Genomic DNA, 19,241 nt, shown 5'->3' on the forward strand with positions numbered 1-19,241 from the left:
TGTGTGCATGCATGTAATATCATATTTATCAATGTGAACTGTTATAAAGTCATCAGTGGAATCATTTGCTTTTCTTCTCCTTTTTCGCCCAACCTGTTTATTTCTCGCAGCTACAACAAGCGTGTCAACGACATCCGTGAATGCAAAGAATCAGCGCTGTCACACGCGTATGTGCATTTAAATTCAATTACTAAACATCTAAATTCCCCCAGAGTAAAGCTGATTATGATCATAGTTCATTAAACATTATTCATTAAACTACAAAGCTCCAGCATCTATCAAACACTAACATTTTCCAAACACCAGCGTTCTCCATCAGACCCCACCAAACACCAGCGTTCTCTATCAGACCCCCCCCAACAAACACCAGCGTTCTCCATCAGACCCCCCCCCCCAACAAACACCAGCGTTCTCCATCAGACCCCCCCCCAACAAACACCAGCGTTCTCCATCAGACCCCCCCCCCCCAACAAACACCAGCGTTCTCCATCAGACCCCCCCCCCCAACAAACACCAGCGTTCTCCATCAGACCCCCCCCAACAAACACCAGCGTTCTCCATCAGACCCCCCCCCCAACAAACACCAGCGTTCTCCATCAGACCCCACCAAACACCAGCGTTCTCTATCAGACCCCCAACAAACACCAGCGTTCTCTATCAGACCCCCCCCCCAACAAACACCAGCGTTCTCTATCAGACCCCCCCCCAACAAACACCAGCGTTCTCTATCAGACCCCCCCCCCCAACAAACACCAGCATTCTCTATCAGACCCCCCCCCCCAACAAACACCAGCGTTCTCCATCAGACCCCCCCCCCAACAAACACCAGCGTTCTCCATCAGACCCCCCCCCCAACAAACACCAGCGTGCTCCATCAGACCCCCCCCCCCAACAAACACCAGCGTTCTCCATCAGACCCCACCTAACACCAGCGTTCTCTATCAGACCCCCCCCAACAAACACCAGCGTTCTCTATCAGACCCCCCCCAACAAACACCAGCGTTCTCTATCAGACCCCCCCCAACAAACACCAGCGTTCTCTATCAGACCCCCCCCCCCCCAACAAACACCAGCGTTCTCTATCAGACCCCCCCCCCCCCAACAAACACCAGCGTTCTCTATCAGACCCCCCCCAACAAACACCAGCGTTCTCTATCAGACCCCCCCCCCCCAACAAACACCAGTGTTCTCTATCAGACCCCCCCCCAACAAACACCAGCGTTCTCCATCAGCCCCCCCCCCAACAAACACCAGCGTTCTCCATCAGACCCCCCCTCCAACAAACACCAGCGTTCTCCATCAGACCCCCCTCCAACAAACACCAGCGTTCTCCATCAGACCCCCCCCCCCCAACAAACACCAGCGTTCTCCATCAGACCCCAACAAACACCAGCGTTCTCTCTCAGACCCCCTCCAACAAACACCAGCGTTCTCCATCAGACCCCCCCCCCCAACAAACACCAGCGTTCTCCATCAGACCCCAACAAACACCAGCGTTCTCTCTCAGACCCCCTCCAACAAACACCAGCGTTCTCCATCAGACCCCCCCCCCCCCAACAAACACCAGCGTTCTCCATCAGACCCCCAACCAACACCAGCGTTCTCCATCAGACCCCAACCAACACCTGCATTCTTCATCAGACCCCAACCAACACCAGTGTTCTCCATCAGACCCCAACCAACACCAGTGTTCTACATCAGACCCCAACCAACACCAGCGTTCTCCATCAGACCCCAACCAACACCTGCGTTCTTCATCAGACCCCAACCAACACCAGTGTTCTCCATCAGACCCCAACCAACACCAGCATTCTCCATCAGACCCCCAACAAACACCAGTATTCTCCATCAGACCCAAAAAAAACACCAGCATTCTCCATCAGACCCCAAAAAACACCAGCGTTCTCCATCAGACCCCAAAAAAACACCAGCGTTCTCCATCAGACCCCAAAAAAACACCAGCGTTCTCCATCAGACCCCAAAAAAACACCAGCGTTCTCCATCAGACCCCAAAAAAACACCAGCGTTCTCCATCAGACCCCAAAAAAAACACCAGCGTTCTCCATCAGACCCCAACAAACACCAGCGTTCTCCATCAGACCCCAACCAAACACCAGCGTTCTCCATCAGACCCCACCAAACACCAGCGTTCTCTATCAGACCCCCAACAAACACCAGCGTTCTCCATCAGACCCCCAACAAACACCAGTGTTCTCCATCAGACCCCACCTAACACCAGCGTTCTCTATCAGACCCCCAACAAACACCAGCGTTCTCTATCAGACCCCCCCAACAAACACCAGCGTTCTCCATCAGACCCCACCAAACACCAGCGTTCTCTATCAGACCCCCAACAAACACCAGCGTTCTCTATCAGACCCCCCCAACAAACACCAGCGTTCTCCATCAGCCCCCTCAACAAACACCAGCGTTCTCCATCAGCCCCCCCTCAACAAACACCAGCGTTCTCTATCAGACCCCCTCCAACAAACACCAGCGTTCTCCATCAGACCCCCCCCCCAACAAACACCAGCGTTCTCCATCAGACCCCAACAAACACCAGCGTTCTCTCTCAGACCCCCCCTCCAACAAACACCAGCGTTCTCCATCAGACCCCCCCCCCCCCAACAAACACCAGCGTTCTCCATCAGACCCCCCCAACCAACACCAGCGTTCTCCATCAGACCCACCAAACACCAGCGTTCTCTATCAGACCCCCAACAAACACCAGCGTTCTCTATCAGACCCCCAACCAACACCTGCATTCTTCATCAGACCCCTCAACCAACACCAGTGTTCTCCATCAGACCCCAACCAACACCAGTGTTCTACATCAGACCCCAACCAACACCAGCGTTCTCCATCAGACCCCAACCAACACCTGCGTTCTTCATCAGACCCCAACCAACACCAGTGTTCTCCATCAGACCCCAACCAACACCAGCATTCTCCATCAGACCCCAACAAACACCAGTATTCTCCATCAGACCCAAAAAAAACCACCAGCATTCTCCATCAGACCCCAAAAAAAACACCAGCGTTCTCCATCAGACCCCAAAAAAAACACCAGCGTTCTCCATCAGACCCCAAAAAAACACCAGCGTTCTCCATCAGACCCCAAAAAAAACACCAGCGTTCTCCATCAGACCCCAAAAAAAACACCAGCGTTCTCCATCAGACCCCCAAAAAAACACCAGCGTTCTCCATCAGCCCCCAAAAAAAACCCCAGCGTCCCCCACCAGACCCCAAAAAAAACACCAGCGTTCCCCATCAGACCCCAAAAAAAACACCAGCGTTCTCCATCAGACCCCAAAAAAACACCAGCGTTCTCCATCAGACCCCAAAAAAAACACCAGCGTTCTCCATCAGACCCCAAAAAAAACACCAGCGTTCTCCATCAGACCCCAAAAAAAACACCAGCGTTCTCCATCAGACCCCAAAAAAAACACCAGCGTTCTCCATCAGACCCCCAAAAAAACACCAGCGTTCTCCATCAGACCCCAAAAAAAACACCAGCGTTCTCCATCAGACCCCAAAAAAAACACCAGCGTTCTCCATCAGACCCCAACAAAAACACCAGCGTTCTCCATCAGACCCCAACAAAAACACCAGCGTTCTCCATCAGACCCCAACAAACACCAGCGTTCTCTCTCAGACCCCCCCTCCAACAAACACCAGCGTTCTCCATCAGACCCCACCTAACACCAGCGTTCTCTATCAGACCCCCCCCAACAAACACCAGCGTTCTCCATCAGACCCCCAACAAACACCAGCGTTCTCTATCAGACCCCCAACAAACACCAGCGCTCTCTATCAGACCCCCAACAAACACCAGCGTTCTCTATCAGACCCCCAACAAACACCAGCGTTCTCCATCAGACCCCACCAAACACCAGCGTTCTCTATCAGACCCCCAACAAACACCAGCGTTCTCTATCAGACCCCCAACAAACACCAGCGTTCTCCATCAGCCCCCTCAACAAACACCAGCGTTCTCCATCAGCCCCCTCAACAAACACCAGCGTTCTCTATCAGACCCCCCCTCCAACAAACACCACCGTTCTCCATCAGACCCCCCCAACAAACACCAGCGTTCTCCATCAGACCCCAACCAACACCAGCGTTCTCCATCAGACCCCAACCAACACCAGCATTCTCCATCAGACCCCAACAAACACCAGTATTCTCCATCAGACCCCAACCAACACCAGCATTCTCCATCAGACCCCAAAAAAAACACCAGCGTTCTCCATCAGACCCCAAAAAAAACACCAGCGTTCTCCATCAGACCCCAAAAAAAACACCAGCGTTCTCCATCAGTCCCCAAAAAAAACACCAGCGTTCTCCATCAGGCCCCAAAAAAACACCCGCGTTCTCCATCAGACCCCAAAAAACACCAGCGTTCTCCATCAGACCCCAAAAAAAAACACCAGCGTTCTCCATCAGACCCCAAAAAAAACACCAGCGTTCTCCATCAGACCCCAAAAAAAACACCAGCGTTCTCCATCAGACCCCAAAAAAACACCAGCGTTCTCCATCAGACCCCAAAAAAAACACCAGCGTTCTCCATCAGACCCCAAAAAAAACACCAGCGTTCTCCATCAGACCCCAAAAAAAACACCAGCGTTCTCCATCAGACCCCAAAAAAAACACCAGCGTTCTCCATCAGACCCCAAAAAAACACCAGCGTTCTCCATCAGACCCCAAAAAACACCAGCGTTCTCCATCAGACCCCAAAAAAAACACCAGCGTTCTCCATCAGACCCCAAAAAAAACACCAGCGTTCTCCATCAGACCCCAACAAAAACACCAGCGTTCTCCATCAGACCCCAACAAACACCAGCGTTCTCCATCACCTACTCCATCCAGTAGCTACCATCCTCCTTTTTGTTTCCAGCAGCATGGCCTGTTTGATTTCTCATTCTGATCTTTAATATTTCTGCTCTGTCCAGAGGCTCGATGCACAGGGAACGGCGCAAATTCCTGCGTTCTGCTCTGAAGGAGCTAGCCACTGTGCTGGCAGACCAGCCAGGCTTACTCGGCCCGAAGGTACTGACCTCTGAACCCTCTGCTCCTTTTTTTTATTTTTATTTTTTTGTTATTTTCTGTACGAGTAGTACAGGTCTGTTCACGCTCATACAGCAACACCTACACAATCTTTTCTCCAGGCTCTTTTTGTTTTCATGGCTCTCTCTTTCGCTCGTGATGAGATCATCTGGCTGCTCAGACACGCCGACAACATCCAAAAGAAAAGCACAGATGACTTTATTGACAAGTAAGACACACACACAGTCTGCTTTAGTTGTTTATCGTTGTTAAATATTAAATAATATTCTTTAGATTACTATTATTATAATACGCATGTGTGTTGGCATGGTAACACATCCTTCTATCCAGCTGTGGCTTTGTTTTTGTAGCTGGAGCATAAAGACAACATTAATATTTGGACATATTGTGCCTGATACTTTTATACAACAGTTCTGTAAACATGAAATAAACATGAAACTCACAATACATTGCACGATGCATTAGCTTCATAGCTCCAATGCAACACAAATAAATCATTCTACATTACACGCAATAATGAAACATGATACACAATCCCACGCGACTTCAGAGTGGCTCCTGTCTATTAATAAACATCATCCCAGGCACATTGCTGAGCTGATCTTCTACATGGAGGAGCTGAGAGCCCACGTGAGGAAGTATGGCCCAGTCATGCAGAGGTACTACGTGCAGTATCTGTCCGGCTTCGATGCAGTCGTCCTCAATGAGCTCGTCCAGGTGAGACTGTGTAATGACCGTTTTCATACAAGTGAGGAAGCTTAAACATGTACAATGTGATAAATCTAAAGTGTCATAATTTCAGAACATAATAGTGTCCAGACTAGTGCGTCTTTATGTTTTGAGACATCAGTAAGGATGTCCAGAATTATAAAGGAGTGTGAGCTTTAACACACATGACCACTAGATGGAGACAAAGTACTAGCATTTTGCCGGTCACTCATTTTTAGTTAATTGTAGTAAGACTTACAGCGGCGCAATTTAGCACAGAAATAAATCCATTTCATAATCATTTTTCCGTCTCCGTTTCTTGCAGAACCTCTCTGTGTGTCCAGAGGATGAGTCCATCATCATGTCTTCCTTCGTGAACACAATGACTTCACTCAGCGTTAAACAAGGTGACGCTCCGGGTTTGAGCATGTAGCCAGTCCCTTCACATTTCACACGAACATAAAATCAAATCAGACTCACAGAGCTTTTCTAATTGATTGTGGGCAACACCTATCGTGTGACGTCGTCACAGTGTGCATCAACCAAAGCCCTCCTCGATTGAGTTCATATGCACTGAACATGAGTACAGCTATCATAGGAATTAGGAGTTTAAAAGAAGAATCTTGTGCTTCAATTTCACCAATTTAAGGAAGGAAAAAAAGCACAACAAAAAGTCCTGGAGTGATTGTAGAGGCTGATACTGTTGTTGTTTGTGGGTGTGGTCATCATATGATTTATTTGCGCGTGATTTTGTTCCTGTCCAGTGTTATTTATACGTGGAATTATTGTTGCAGTAGTTAATTGGTGTCTGTATATACATCGATCAAGCATAACATTATGACTACTGAGAGGTGCCGTGAATAAGACTGATGATCTCATCATGGCACCTGTTAGTGGGTGGGATATATTAGGCAGCAAGTGAACATTTTGTCCTCAAAGTTGATGTGTTTAGAAGCAGGAAAAATGGACAAGTATAAGGATTTGAGCGAGTTTGACGAAGGGCCAAATTGTGATGGCCAGACGACTGGATCAGAGCATTTCCAAAACTGCAGCTCTTGTGGGGTGTTCCCAGTCTGCAGTGGTCAGTATCTATCAAAAGTGGTCCAAGGAAGGAACAGTGGTGAACCGGTGACAGGGTCATGGACGGCCAAGACTCATTGATGCACGTGGGGAGCGAAGGCTGGCCCGTGTGATCCGATCCAACAGACAAGCTACTGTTGCTCAAATTGCTGAAGAAGTTAATGGTGGTTCTGATAGAAAGGTGTCAGAATACACAGTGCAGGACGGGTCAGGGCTGTTTTGGGGAAAAAAGGGGGACCAACACAATATTAGGCAGGTGGTCATAATGTTATGCCTGATGAATATAGTTTATTATTTATATATATAATGAATTACAGTCATAGTTCGATGATGTAACCTGAATCACTGCAGAACACTGAACAAGAAGGAATGGTGAATATTGATTGCCCTATCACCGAAACTCCGCCACTAAAAGAAAGATCTCTTGTCTCTCTCTCTCTCTCTCAGTGGAGGATGGAGAGGTGTTTGATTTCCGAGGCATGAGGCTGGACTGGTTCCGACTTCAGGTAAGCAGAGAGATTGTAACCTGACCCCATTTCAGCACCAAAGTGGGGTAGCACTACTTTCCCCAAAGGCTCTACTAGACAGACTTCATTTATGTATATCAGTCTATTTCTGAGAGTCTCATCAGGCAGAACCAATCAAGCTACAGAACTAAACGGAGGCTTCTTCCTCCTACTCCTACCAGGCATAGCGAATCAAAACCTGAGCGTTTTGTAAGACAGGAGTAATCAAATCAATCAACTACGTTGAGATCCTTTTAGGTATTCTTAATCAAGCCCTAGAACTAAACACTGATGGTGTATACCGTGTGTTTATTTTTTTTTGTCAGGCATAATTAATCAAACCTGAAGCCTACCAGTGCTGTCTCTCTTTGTCAGGCAGAATTAGTTGACACCTAACACTGAGAAGGCGTAGTTGCCACATCCTGCTTCTCTTAGGCATAATTAATTGAGCTCTGAGTGGTGTATTGCATCTGGGGAATTAACTAATTTAACTGGGTCTTCCTCTGACTCTTATTAGACACAATTAATCAAGCACTTCCTGGCCATAACAGAAATAATTATTTAGTACTAGTAACCTATTATTTCCTGTTAATACAAAGTCCTATTAGGCATAATTAATCAAGCTCAGATAAATGTGTATTTTAAGTGTGTAAGACTTTCTAACTTCTCCACATTCTAATAATTCAGTAATATAACGTATATATTATTTTCTCGATATATGCACAGGCACACACACATTCCCCCACATTGTTAGCGCTCCATCCTGAAGCACTTTGGCTGGATTGTTTGAGATTTGTACCATATGTCTGTATTATTTATTTATTAACTGTGGTCAGTCATTCCCAAAAGTCAGGCTTCTGGTTAGCATTCACTGGACTGTCATCAAGTTTAATTGTGTTGGAGGTACGATTACACATCTCAGGAGAGAGAAATATTGTAATCAGAGCATACAACAAAATGAAAAAACCAGCTAACGGTTGAGGGAGGAAAAACTGAGCAAAACGGAGTTGCACAAGTTTAACAACCTCCGGCTTTCCCGAGATCCAGACTCGAAACCGAGTCAAAACCAGTGCTTAGTTTCCAATCTCTTTCTCCTGAGCATGTGAGTTTTTTTTTTTCCCTTCATGTCTTTTCCACTGTACTGTATTCTTCATTGGGTTAAGTTGATAATCGTGTTGATTATCTTGTTACAATGGCACCTGTCAAGGAGTGGGATACATGAGGTAGCATCTAAACAGTCAGCTCTTGCTGAAAAATGGGAAAGGATCTGAGTGACCTTGACGAGGTTCAGACTGTGATGGTTAGATGACCGGGTCAGTGCGTCTCCAAAAACAGTATGTCTTGTGAGGTGTTCCTGGTATACACTGGTTTGTATTGACCAAAAGTGCTCCAAGCTTGGACAACCGGTGAACTAGTGACAGGGTCATGGGCTGTAGGGCTCGTTGGTGTGTGTGGAGAGAAGGCAACCATGTCTGATCCAGTCCCACAGAAAGGCTTCTGTAGTGCAAGTTAATCCTGGCTATGATAGAAAGGTTTCAGAACACACAATGTATCACAGCTTGCTGGGTACGGACCTGCGTAGCCGCAGACTGGTCAGAGTGCCCATGCCGACGCCTGTACACTGCCCAATGCACCTACAATGGGCATGTGAGCTTCGGAATCAGACCATTGAGCAATGGAAGAAGGTGGCTCGCTCTGATGAATCCAGATTTCTTTGGATGGTCTGGTGTGTGTGCGTCGCTTACCTGGGGAAGAGATGGCCTCAGGATCATCAGGTCCTACACAATGCAAGGCAATGACGACGACCTACGTAATGTTGAGCAGGAGGCTTTAATTTTAAGTCTGAATGGTGTGTGTGTGTGTGTGTGTGTGCCATAGCTTAGCACATTGTGTTTATTATGTTGCATATTAGTATCTACCTTGTTGTTTCTAGTGAATAAGATATTTCCTTTCAGGATAGATGGATGGGTAGAAATTTGTGTGCATGGGCCCTTTTTTTAAATCAGGAAGACGCATGATGTGGTTAAAGCTCCTATCTCTCCAATGAGTGATCCTTCACATATTCATGGAAAAACTGAGTCAAATATCGGCAGTGTTTACTCAAGAGCTGTTCGGGTGACTCTTATTAATCGGCGTGGAGGTTTTGTAGAGCCGGAGCATTGCATGGCCTGTTGTTCATGTAGACATAATCCAATATATCACGATAATCACAAGCGTACATATGGTTATCCTGGACCATGCAGTCGATCACAATCTCAGTGTTGAGGCTAGAAGCGAGGCTGTGTAGTCATCCAGGCCTTTTTGGGCAGCACTTGTGTCCCTGAAAGCAGAATAAGGACAGCTGCCTGCTGATCTTCTTTACCTCATCCTTACGTTTATCTAGCGAGGAGGTTGTAAAATTTCCCCGAGTTCACTCGGTTCACTACTTTGTTTCTCTTGTCTTTCCAGAGCTGCCGTACTGTTTTCTGCTACGGTTGATTAAACAGCAGTCTGAAAGGGGGGGGAAAAAAAGGTCTAAAAATAAGACCTCTGTTTTTAAAGACCGTCCTTTTCCACTGACCCCCTGACCTCTGACTAAGAGGCGACAGCCGCTTCTCATCACCTGAGACTCCTAACGCAGACGTTAAACAAACATGTTACAGCATTTTCTTTCCTAAATAACACTTTTAAAAATCTGTTTATTGTGTGAGCGTCCACCACAGTCCCTGTTTGTGGTCTGGAACATAATGAAGAAAGAAAGAAGGGAAAAAGAAAGACTCCAAACCTGAGAATTCTGAGCAGCGGAGTGTTAGCCAGGCCATGCTTAAGTTTCTCACTTCAAAGCGCCGTGTGCGTCGGCCCTGCAAGGTCTCTCAAGCGTCTGATCCTGTGTGTGTGTGTGTGTGTGTGTCGGCCGGTTCGGTCGGTCGTCACTCGGCCCGGCCGTGCTGTGATTCAGCAGTATCGTGTTTGTGTGAATATTTCCCCGAAGTCTTGCTCCGAGCTACACGCGCAGAAAACCACACATTCCTTCACCGAGCTCGGCTTTCCATCTGTCTCTTTTTAAAAATGCATTTGTGTTTTTTGCTGGGCTGTCAGAACCAAGAAATGACCTTCACACTCGGGGGGTGTGTGTGTGTGTGTGTGTGTGTGTGTGTGTGTGTGTGTGTGTGTGTGTGCACGTACTTTGCAGGCCTACACCAGCGTATCCAAGGCGTCTCTGGGTATTGCGGACCACCGGGAGCTGGGTAAAATGATGAACACCATCATTTTCCACACCAAGATGGTGGACTCTCTAGTGGAGATGCTGGTGGAGACGTCGGACCTGTCCATTTTCTGGTACAGTCCAAGCGTTTCCTTTAAAACGTCTCTCATGGGAGTCTGTAATCATCCACGTCTCGACTGCAGTTGCCAGGGGCAACAGCGTGTTTGGTTGTTTTGCTGTGTGTGTGTGTGTGTGTGTGTGTGTGTCTCTGGACTGATTAGATATCACTTTAACAGAAGCACAGGAAACTCAAACTGTGTTCGGCTTTTCGCTCTGATTCTTTTCTTTTTTTTTTTGCCACGTCTGTCCTTGTATTTTTATTCTCTTCATCAGTCTCTCTTACTCTTTCTAGTCATCTCACTTTTTCAGCCTTTTGTTTTCTCCTTCCATTTATTTCCACTCTTTCCTCTCTCTTTCTCTCTTATCGTATTGCAGTTGGCTGACTTCCTGTTTTTCCTCAGCTCCTCTGCCTGTCTCCATCACTCCATATTTTTTCTTCCTCTTTTCCTCCTTGTCCTATCCTTTCTCTCTGTCCCTGTGCTCTTCTCTATCCCCAGTCTTTCTCACTCATCCCTCTTTCTTTACATCTGATTATTTTCTCTTTTGTCCTGATTCCCCATCTCCGTTTTCTTTGCTCTCTTTCCTCACTCCTCTTTTTCTTCCGTTCTCTCGTTCCCACCATCTCAGTCACTCACTTTCTGACTTTTCCAACCAATAATCATTTTTTCCCCCTTTCTTTCTGTTGTTTTCTTTGTTTCTCTTTCCTTTGCCCTTTTAATCGCATAGTCATCTCTATACTTTTCTTTCCCTCTTTTTTTTCCCCTCTTCATGTCTTTATCTCTGTCCTAACGTTCTGTTTCTTTTCTAAACTTTGCTCCGATTTTCTTTCTCTTTCTTCACTCTTTTTTTCCACTCTGTGTTGCTTATATTTCCCCTCATTTCTCTTTCTCTTACTCCTCTGGTCACTTCCCTTGTTTTGTCCATCTCCTCTCTCTCTCTCTCTCTCTCTCTCCTGTTTTACCTTTTTGTTGTCCATCTCTCCTCTTTTCCCATTCTATTCTTACTAGGTTTATTCTTCACTTTCTTTTCTCTGCTACCTTTTTTTTTATTTTTTCTCACCTCTCTCTCTCTCTCTTTCTCATTGCTTTCTTTATCGATATCAGACTCACTTCTCCTTTCTCCCCCCTACAGTTTCTACAGCCGGGCGTTTGAGAAGATGTTCCAGCAGTGTTTGGAGTTGCCGTCTCAGTCACGTTACTCCATCTGCTTCCCTCTGCTCTGCACCCACTTCATGAGCTGCACCCATGAGCTTTGTCCTGAAGAGGTGACTGACACACACACACACACACACACACACACACACAACCCGAAATCTCTGGATAGGACACACACAAGCTCTGTTCGGTCTGTGGAACAAGAAATGCTTGACATGTTTACAGTGAACACTTGATTTGTCGATCATGGCCCACAGTGTGGCGGTGTTAAGACCAACTAATTACACACCATGGGGCTGTTTACCTCACTCGCTTACTGTCTAACTCGCTCACACACACACACACACAGACACTATTCCCTGGTTGAATCCCCACCTTGTTATATTATAATTGCACTCCCCTCTGTAGTGATTGGCTATAAATAAATGATGGCTCCAGCCTTAATGATGATTCGAGGTCAATTTTTATACACAGCTATTAATAAAGAACGCAGTCCTGTTGCTGTGTCTGGCCCCGTCCTGATTTCACATCCCTGAATCAACAGGCTTTAGGAGAAACGTCATCAGCCAATTGCAATTGCGTGTGACATAACCGATTTCATGTTGGAATTTTATAGCTGTTTCATTGTGTGAATAAAGCATAGGTCCTTTCACTGAATATCAGGATCTTCTCTAACATCAGCTCAACAGCAGTCCCTCAGTGATAAGGATGTGTCTCCCGATACGTCGTATGCGATGCGTAATTAACCCGCAGCAGGGTTTATTCTCCAGCTTGTTTATAGAGGTCATCGGTGCAGCTCGTGCACGGACACTGCCGCTCCAACAGACCTTTCACTGTGCGCCTGCCATGAAACCCCTAATTATCTGCTTTCACTGGATTTAATGAGCACATTTACATCCGGAGGGCAAAAATAATCAATAGTGAATTATTCATACACTAAAACCTTAGTGTTTTATTTAGTCAGAACTCATTTGCTTAATTGGTAGACACAAGCAAAAACAGTCTGCCGTAAACACACGGCACATGCACAGCTAATTAACTTAATATGACCGTGATAATGCTGTTTGCTCAGCCTGCTGTGTGTGGCTGAGTGAAGGAGGCTGTGTTCTCTGTAAAGAGGCATTTTAAGGCATTTTATGCCCTCAGTGAATATGGTCAGTGTGGACCATTTAAAATAAATAAATAAGTCTCTCTCTATCTGTGTCTCTCTCTGCCTACCAGGAGAGCTATACAGTGACCTCCCATTTGTCCATTTATAGATTTTTTTTTTTTTTTTTTTTTTTTTACAAAACGCAGAAAAAATTTCACCCTCAAGCAATTTTCTTTGGTCCATATAATCAGCATTTTTTCATAAAATTTCCAGCAAAGTTGATGTAATATTAAATTCTGACATTTTAACTGAACCCTCCACTAGTTCTAACCAAACTCCAAAAGCTGCAAATATACACCGATCAGCCATAACTTTATGACCAGTGCCAGGTGAAGTGAATAAGACTGATGATCTCCTCATCATGGCACCTGTTAGTGGGTGGGATATATTAGGCAGCAAGTGAACATTTTGTCCTCAAAGTTGATGTGTTAGAAGCAGGAAAAATGGACAATCGTAAGGATTTGAGCGAGTTTGACGAAGGGCCGAATTGTGATGGCTAGATGACTGGATCAGAGCATCTCCAAAACTGCAGCTCTTGTGGGGTGTTCCCGGTCTGCAGCGGTCAGTATCTATCAAAAGTGGTTCAAAGAAGGAACAGTGGTGAACCGGTGACAGGGTCATGGGCAGTCAAGGCTCATTGATGCACGTGGAGAGCGTGATCCGATCCAACAGACAAGCTACTTCAGCAATTTGAGCAACGGAAGTTAATTCTGGTTCTGATAGGTTCCACTAGATCTTAGAACATGGCTGTAGGGATTTGTGTTCATTCAGCAACAAGAGAGTGAGTGAGATCACTCACTGATGTCAGGTCAGGAGGCCTGGGACGTTGTTCCAGTTCATCCCAAAGGTGTTCTGTGGGGTTGAGGTCAGGACTCTCGAGTTCTTTCACTGCACAGGGACATTGTTATGCTAGAACAGGTTTGGACCTCTTAGTTCCAGTATATGGAAATTATCATTCTGTAGCATACAAAAGACATTCTATATGCTTCCAACTGGGGTTTGTGGTCAACACAGAAGAACCACAAATGGATGTGATGGTTGTGTCCATACTCTTTAAACCATATAGGGCACAATTGGAACCAGTCATCATGATGGTGAGTCACGTGACATTTGCAGAGCAGATGCCAGAGTCCAGAAACTGTACTACTTCATGGACAATAAGGAAGTGAGCTGACTCTACTGTAATGATGATGGCTAACAACAGAGAGTTCTAATAAACTGTTTTTGATGCATATTGGACACAGTGTTAACCCAGTCAAAGGAACAGGATAGGCTCAAAACCAGACAACAGCGTAAACACAAGCCTATAAAACAGCTTGATTTGAAGAAAAAATTATAGGTAGAGCCTCAGGGAAGTGCTGGGCAGTGAGGGGAGTCATGTGATCATTTAGAAGCGAGTTGGGTTCCTGCTCAGGACACTGTGCCCTGTAGGAGAGGTCCAACTCCTGGCATTTAAAGTGCTATTAAATTCTTTCCCCAGGTTGTTGCTCACGCAATCAACTCTGAAATTGCTTAGGTTGAGTTTGTTTCCACTCTAAGGGATTGGTGTAAACTCTGGGTGTAATCTCCAGGTATTGGGAACAGGCTGAGCTCAGGATAACTGGACTAGTAGTTCAGGGCCACAAGATTCTTTGATTTTTGCGGTCAATATGGTTTTGGTTATCCTTAAATGTTTGTCCAGCCAACTCTCCTCTATCATACATCCAGTCATGATGGATGAAGGCTAACGTGCTTCCTCTGAAAAAGACAGCCAAATCATTTGATTGCACTTTTTTTTAAAAGATCCTGGATGCTGAGATTCATGTGTATAGAATTACTCAAGTATTTAGAGTCATGTTATGTAATCTCTAGATGCGTGTGAACTGCATTGTTCAGTGCCAAAGATTTTCATCAGGGTTGAGATTCAGAGAAGGTCATCATCCTACACTGACTTTGATTAAGTTTGCGGCTTTAACCATTAAACTCCATGACCTTCCTTAACCAGTATAGTCCAATCAACACCACAACCCCATCCTTTAATGCTTTTGGGCTAAAATACCATGGAACTCGATAGTTTAATTCATGATGCCCTTCACCCATCCATCCTGTACCACTAGCAAAGCAATGCCAAAGATTCTGTTCCTTTCTTTCTCTCTTGCTGTCCTTCTTAAGTCCTCATTTTTCTTTGTCATTTTATCCGTTTTCCGGTCATCCTGCTTTCTTCATTTCCAAATTTTCTCCCTGCCTTTGTTTTCTTTTCTGTTCTTGTCTCTGACATTATGGAGAAAGAAGTAAAAGAAAGAATAAGAGTACTGTCTGACCTTTTTATGAGTATATAGAAAGGTTGTGTGGAAAATGCATGCTGAAGTGCTTGATTTATTCTGTCGCTAATTGAAGCGTACACTGGCGGGGGCTACCAGTGCTCCCATGGGTTAAACATCCCTCACCAAACTCAACAGCTTCCTGTTCCACTGGCTGCACTTGGCATCGGCCAACCCGCCTCCGTCCCCCGATCTGATCTGGTAAACAGTCTTGTGTTTTTCCTCCGAAAACAGGTTTAAATGAGCGTGTAAATGCGCACTCACACAGGCAGTGCGATTACCGCAGCAGGACCGGGCAGGCCGAACTGTCCCAGAGCTCTTAGAAGAATAAAAGAGATTTATGGTGGGGTAGGTGGCTTGGGTTTCCCTTGTTCAAACATGAAACTCCCTCTCTCAGCAGCTCTGAAATGTGCCTCTTCCTATGGCCACTTCACAGCTTTGGACAGCTGCAGCCTTTGTTTATGTTGGAAAGGCATTAGAAGTTTCCAGAAATATTTCCATCCTTACACAGGAACCTCTTCTCTCTCTCTCTTTTTTTTTTTTTTTTTTTTTTTTTTTTTTATTAAACAACAAAGGTCTTTTTTGCGAAGGTCAAAGTGGCTGTTGCTTTGGAATAACTCCAGCTGAACAGCATCAGTGTCGGAGTCCACGTTCGGCGTCCGAACTGGTGCGGGTGGAGGACGAAGGCAGACATTTCACTCATTCATTCCTCCGTTATAGATTATTGATTTAGTTTGTGTTCTGTGAGGAGACAAGCTGCTGAATTCCTGCTGAACCTTGCAGGCAGAAGAAAAGGCAGGGGGGGGGATGAGGTGTATGAAAGAGGATAAGAGGATTTGGAACAACAGGGACGGGGAACTGCGAGTGAACTTTGAAAATCTAAACACTTGCTCTCTCTTTTCCCCCTCTTGCAGAGGCACCATATTGGCGATCGCAGTCTGTCTTTGTGCAACATGTTTCTGGACGAGATGGCCAAACAGGCTCGCAACCTCATCACTGACATCTGCACAGAGCAGTGCACCCTGAGTGACCAGGTCAGTATCACCCTGCCCTTTAACATCTCCCTAAACACCCTCACCCTAATTCTTAATCACAAACCCTGGCCTAAACACCACCATCCTGGTTCTTAACCTCTAACCTAAACACAGTCATTCTGATGCTTGATCTCTGACCTCTAACCTAAACACTACTACTTATCATCCCCGGTCTCTCCTTAAACACCGTGACCTGATCCTTAATCTTTAACCTCCTCCGAAACATTTACCAAAACCCCTGACATCTATCGTTCTTGCTTATTTTTACATTTACCCTTTAATGCCATCCCCTTGTTTGTGAGGTCTAACCTACTCTAAACACCATGATCTTGACCCTTAACCTCTGACAACCCCATGAATGCCAACTAAATACCCCACACCTGATCTGTATCCTCTGACCTTTCCTAAACCCATACCCTTAACCTGTAACCTCCATATAAACACCTTGCCCTTTCCTAATCAGTACAGCCTCGTCAACACCATGACCCCATCCTTACACCATGACCTTCCTTAACCAGTACAGCCCCATCAACACCACAACCCCATCCTTAACCATTAAACACCTTCTTTAACCAGTATAGCCCCATGAACATCATCAGCTCATTCTTAAACATTAAACATGACCTTCCTTAACCAGTACAGCCCCATCAACACCACAACCCCATTCTTAACCATTAAACACCTTGACCTTCCTTAACCAGTACAGCCCCATCAACACCACAACCCCATCCTTAACCATTAAACACCTTCTTTAACCAGTATAGCCCCATCAACACCACAACCCCATTCTTAACCATTAAACGCCATGACCTTCCTTAACCAGTACAGCCCCATCAACACCACAACCCCATTCTTAACCATTAAACGCCATGACCTTCCTTAACCAGTACAGCCGCAGCAACGTAATCATCCCTGACTTTAAACATTAACATCTATCAGACCATTGTTATTACATTAATAAGCATTTTGCAAATTTAGTGTCTATAAGCTTCTGTATTTATCTATGTTATCCTTCTAGCTCCAGTGCAAAACTTAAGCAAACTTTTGACTCCCAAACTGTCTTGGCCGTTCAGCTGCTTTTGGGGTGAAGGAGACTTTTTGTTTCATCATTTTTTTTTGCTTGAACGTCTCCTTTAACGGACTCAAAGTCCTTCATGCCTAATTGTCTTCTTATTTAAGTGGCATGTTACCAGATGAGAAATGTGCTGACTTATGAAGGTTTCTGCAACCTTATGTGGAACAAATTTGCCCTTTGGCAACCTCACTTTTTTCCTTCAAAAAAATTGTGGAGCTTTAGGAAAGCAAAACTTCCCCAGATGTTCTCTCCTCAGCCAGGCGCATATATCAACCCCTCCCCTACTCTTGAGATAATGCTCAGAGATCTCTCCTCGACTGTGTTTTTGTAATAATATAAGCAAACAGGACAAGGACTCGTAACTCTTCCAGAGTATGCTGCTCTTGTCTCTTTGCTTGCTCATTGGTATAAAAAGTGAAGGGGCCCTTTTTCCTGTTTCCCCCTCGACCACGCAGCTACTGCCAAAACACTGCGCCAAAACCATCAGTCAGGCCGTGAACAAGAAGTCCAAGAAGCAGACTGGGAAGAAAGGAGAGCCAGAGCGAGAGAAGCCCGGAGTGGAGAGCATGAGGAAGAACAGATTGCTCGTCACCAAGTAAGCAGCACCCGAGTCTCAATGACATGTGCACTCACACACACACACACACACACACACACGTCATCACTGGTACATTAGTCAATTCAACACAACTTACATGACAGACAAGTGTAGCTAATTCCAAAACTTGGCACTACACACTTCAAAAACTTTCTCCTTATATGCCAAGACCAGTTAATCCAGCCTGCTGGTGGTCTCTGCTACTTAATCAGACACACACACACACACACAGATCCTCCACCCAATAGAAAGAGGATAGACCTTGATCCCTGACTCAAATATCCCACTTCCACGGAGGCATTAATATATAGTGAGCTCAAAATCAGTGTTAGTTATGCTTTCCTCAAGGCCAAGCTCCATTCTGTCTCGTTAATCTGAAGAAAATGTGTTTTTAATGCTAGCTGCTGTCTGACAGCAAGTGTGTTTTTTTGTTTTTTTTTTTTTCTTTTCATGTTCCTAGCTTGGATAAGCTGCACACAGCACTGTCAGAGCTTTGCTTCTCCATCAACTACGTACCCAACATGGTGGTCTGGGAGCACACCTTCACCCCACGCGAATATCTGACCTCCCACTTGGAGATCCGCTTCACCAAGTGAGTTTCCTCTTTTCATCATATCCAGATTTAGCTTAAACCTTACTTGCCTTAGTGGCACGTCTGACTTCTTGCCAAAGCAAAGAAGAAGAAAAAAGTCATGGATCTGCATAGCCTTAAGGGAACACATAAAAAATATATCAGCTACACCAATTGTTATTCAGTTCTTTATGACTCTTGCATAATGTCATAATCATGGTATTTAACATGTAAAGCTGAAAGAGAAATGCCTCAAGGAAAGGTAGCACTCGTGTATAATAAAGTTAGGAACGTGCGAGGAGTGGACGCGGAGATAACAGTGTAACAGTAGCCGAAGTTCAGTCCGCAGAAAGCCGGAGGTTTATCTAGTATTATTTATGGCAAGTCTGAAGGAGTAAGGAACTTGACTCTGAAACAAAACATGAACCGATGAACAGAAACATTAGTATTTTGAAAAAGCCCCTGGTGAGCTAATTATAGATCATGATAATATAATAACGTAACGGCCAACATCAGGAACATGGATGTGAGATTTGAAGTCATTAACTGCACTCGCCCACCATGACCAAAAATTTGTGGACACCGAGCCATACATGTCTTACCACCAATGAAGGAAGTATCGTATTATAAAGATGGTTTTTATATGGTGTAGATTTATAGTTTTCCTTCAGTGGAGTCCACAAACTTGCTTCAA

General features: G+C 45.4%; 1 protein-coding gene across 4 annotated transcripts in view; it reads left to right on the plus strand.

The window, feature by feature from the left end:
- The window catches only part of nckap1 (NCK-associated protein 1), a 62,227-nt gene that overhangs the window by 30,528 nt on the left and 12,458 nt on the right, over nt 1-19,241 (plus strand). For all 4 annotated transcript variants that reach the window (XM_058391967.1, XM_058391968.1, XM_058391969.1 and 1 more), the window contains 11 exons: nt 111-167; nt 4,953-5,049; nt 5,169-5,275; nt 5,652-5,784; nt 6,101-6,182; nt 7,303-7,361; nt 10,534-10,679; nt 11,797-11,929; nt 16,184-16,303; nt 17,834-17,973; nt 18,437-18,568. In XM_058391967.1, coding sequence (XP_058247950.1) covers nt 111-167; nt 4,953-5,049; nt 5,169-5,275; nt 5,652-5,784; nt 6,101-6,182; nt 7,303-7,361; nt 10,534-10,679; nt 11,797-11,929; nt 16,184-16,303; nt 17,834-17,973; nt 18,437-18,568 — 1,206 coding nt within the window. The remainder of the gene's footprint in view (nt 1-110; nt 168-4,952; nt 5,050-5,168; nt 5,276-5,651; nt 5,785-6,100; nt 6,183-7,302; nt 7,362-10,533; nt 10,680-11,796; nt 11,930-16,183; nt 16,304-17,833; nt 17,974-18,436; nt 18,569-19,241) is intronic.

This window comes from Hemibagrus wyckioides, linkage group LG06 (genome assembly GCF_019097595.1).
Source record: "Hemibagrus wyckioides isolate EC202008001 linkage group LG06, SWU_Hwy_1.0, whole genome shotgun sequence".
Taxonomy (NCBI): domain Eukaryota; kingdom Metazoa; phylum Chordata; class Actinopteri; order Siluriformes; family Bagridae; genus Hemibagrus; species Hemibagrus wyckioides.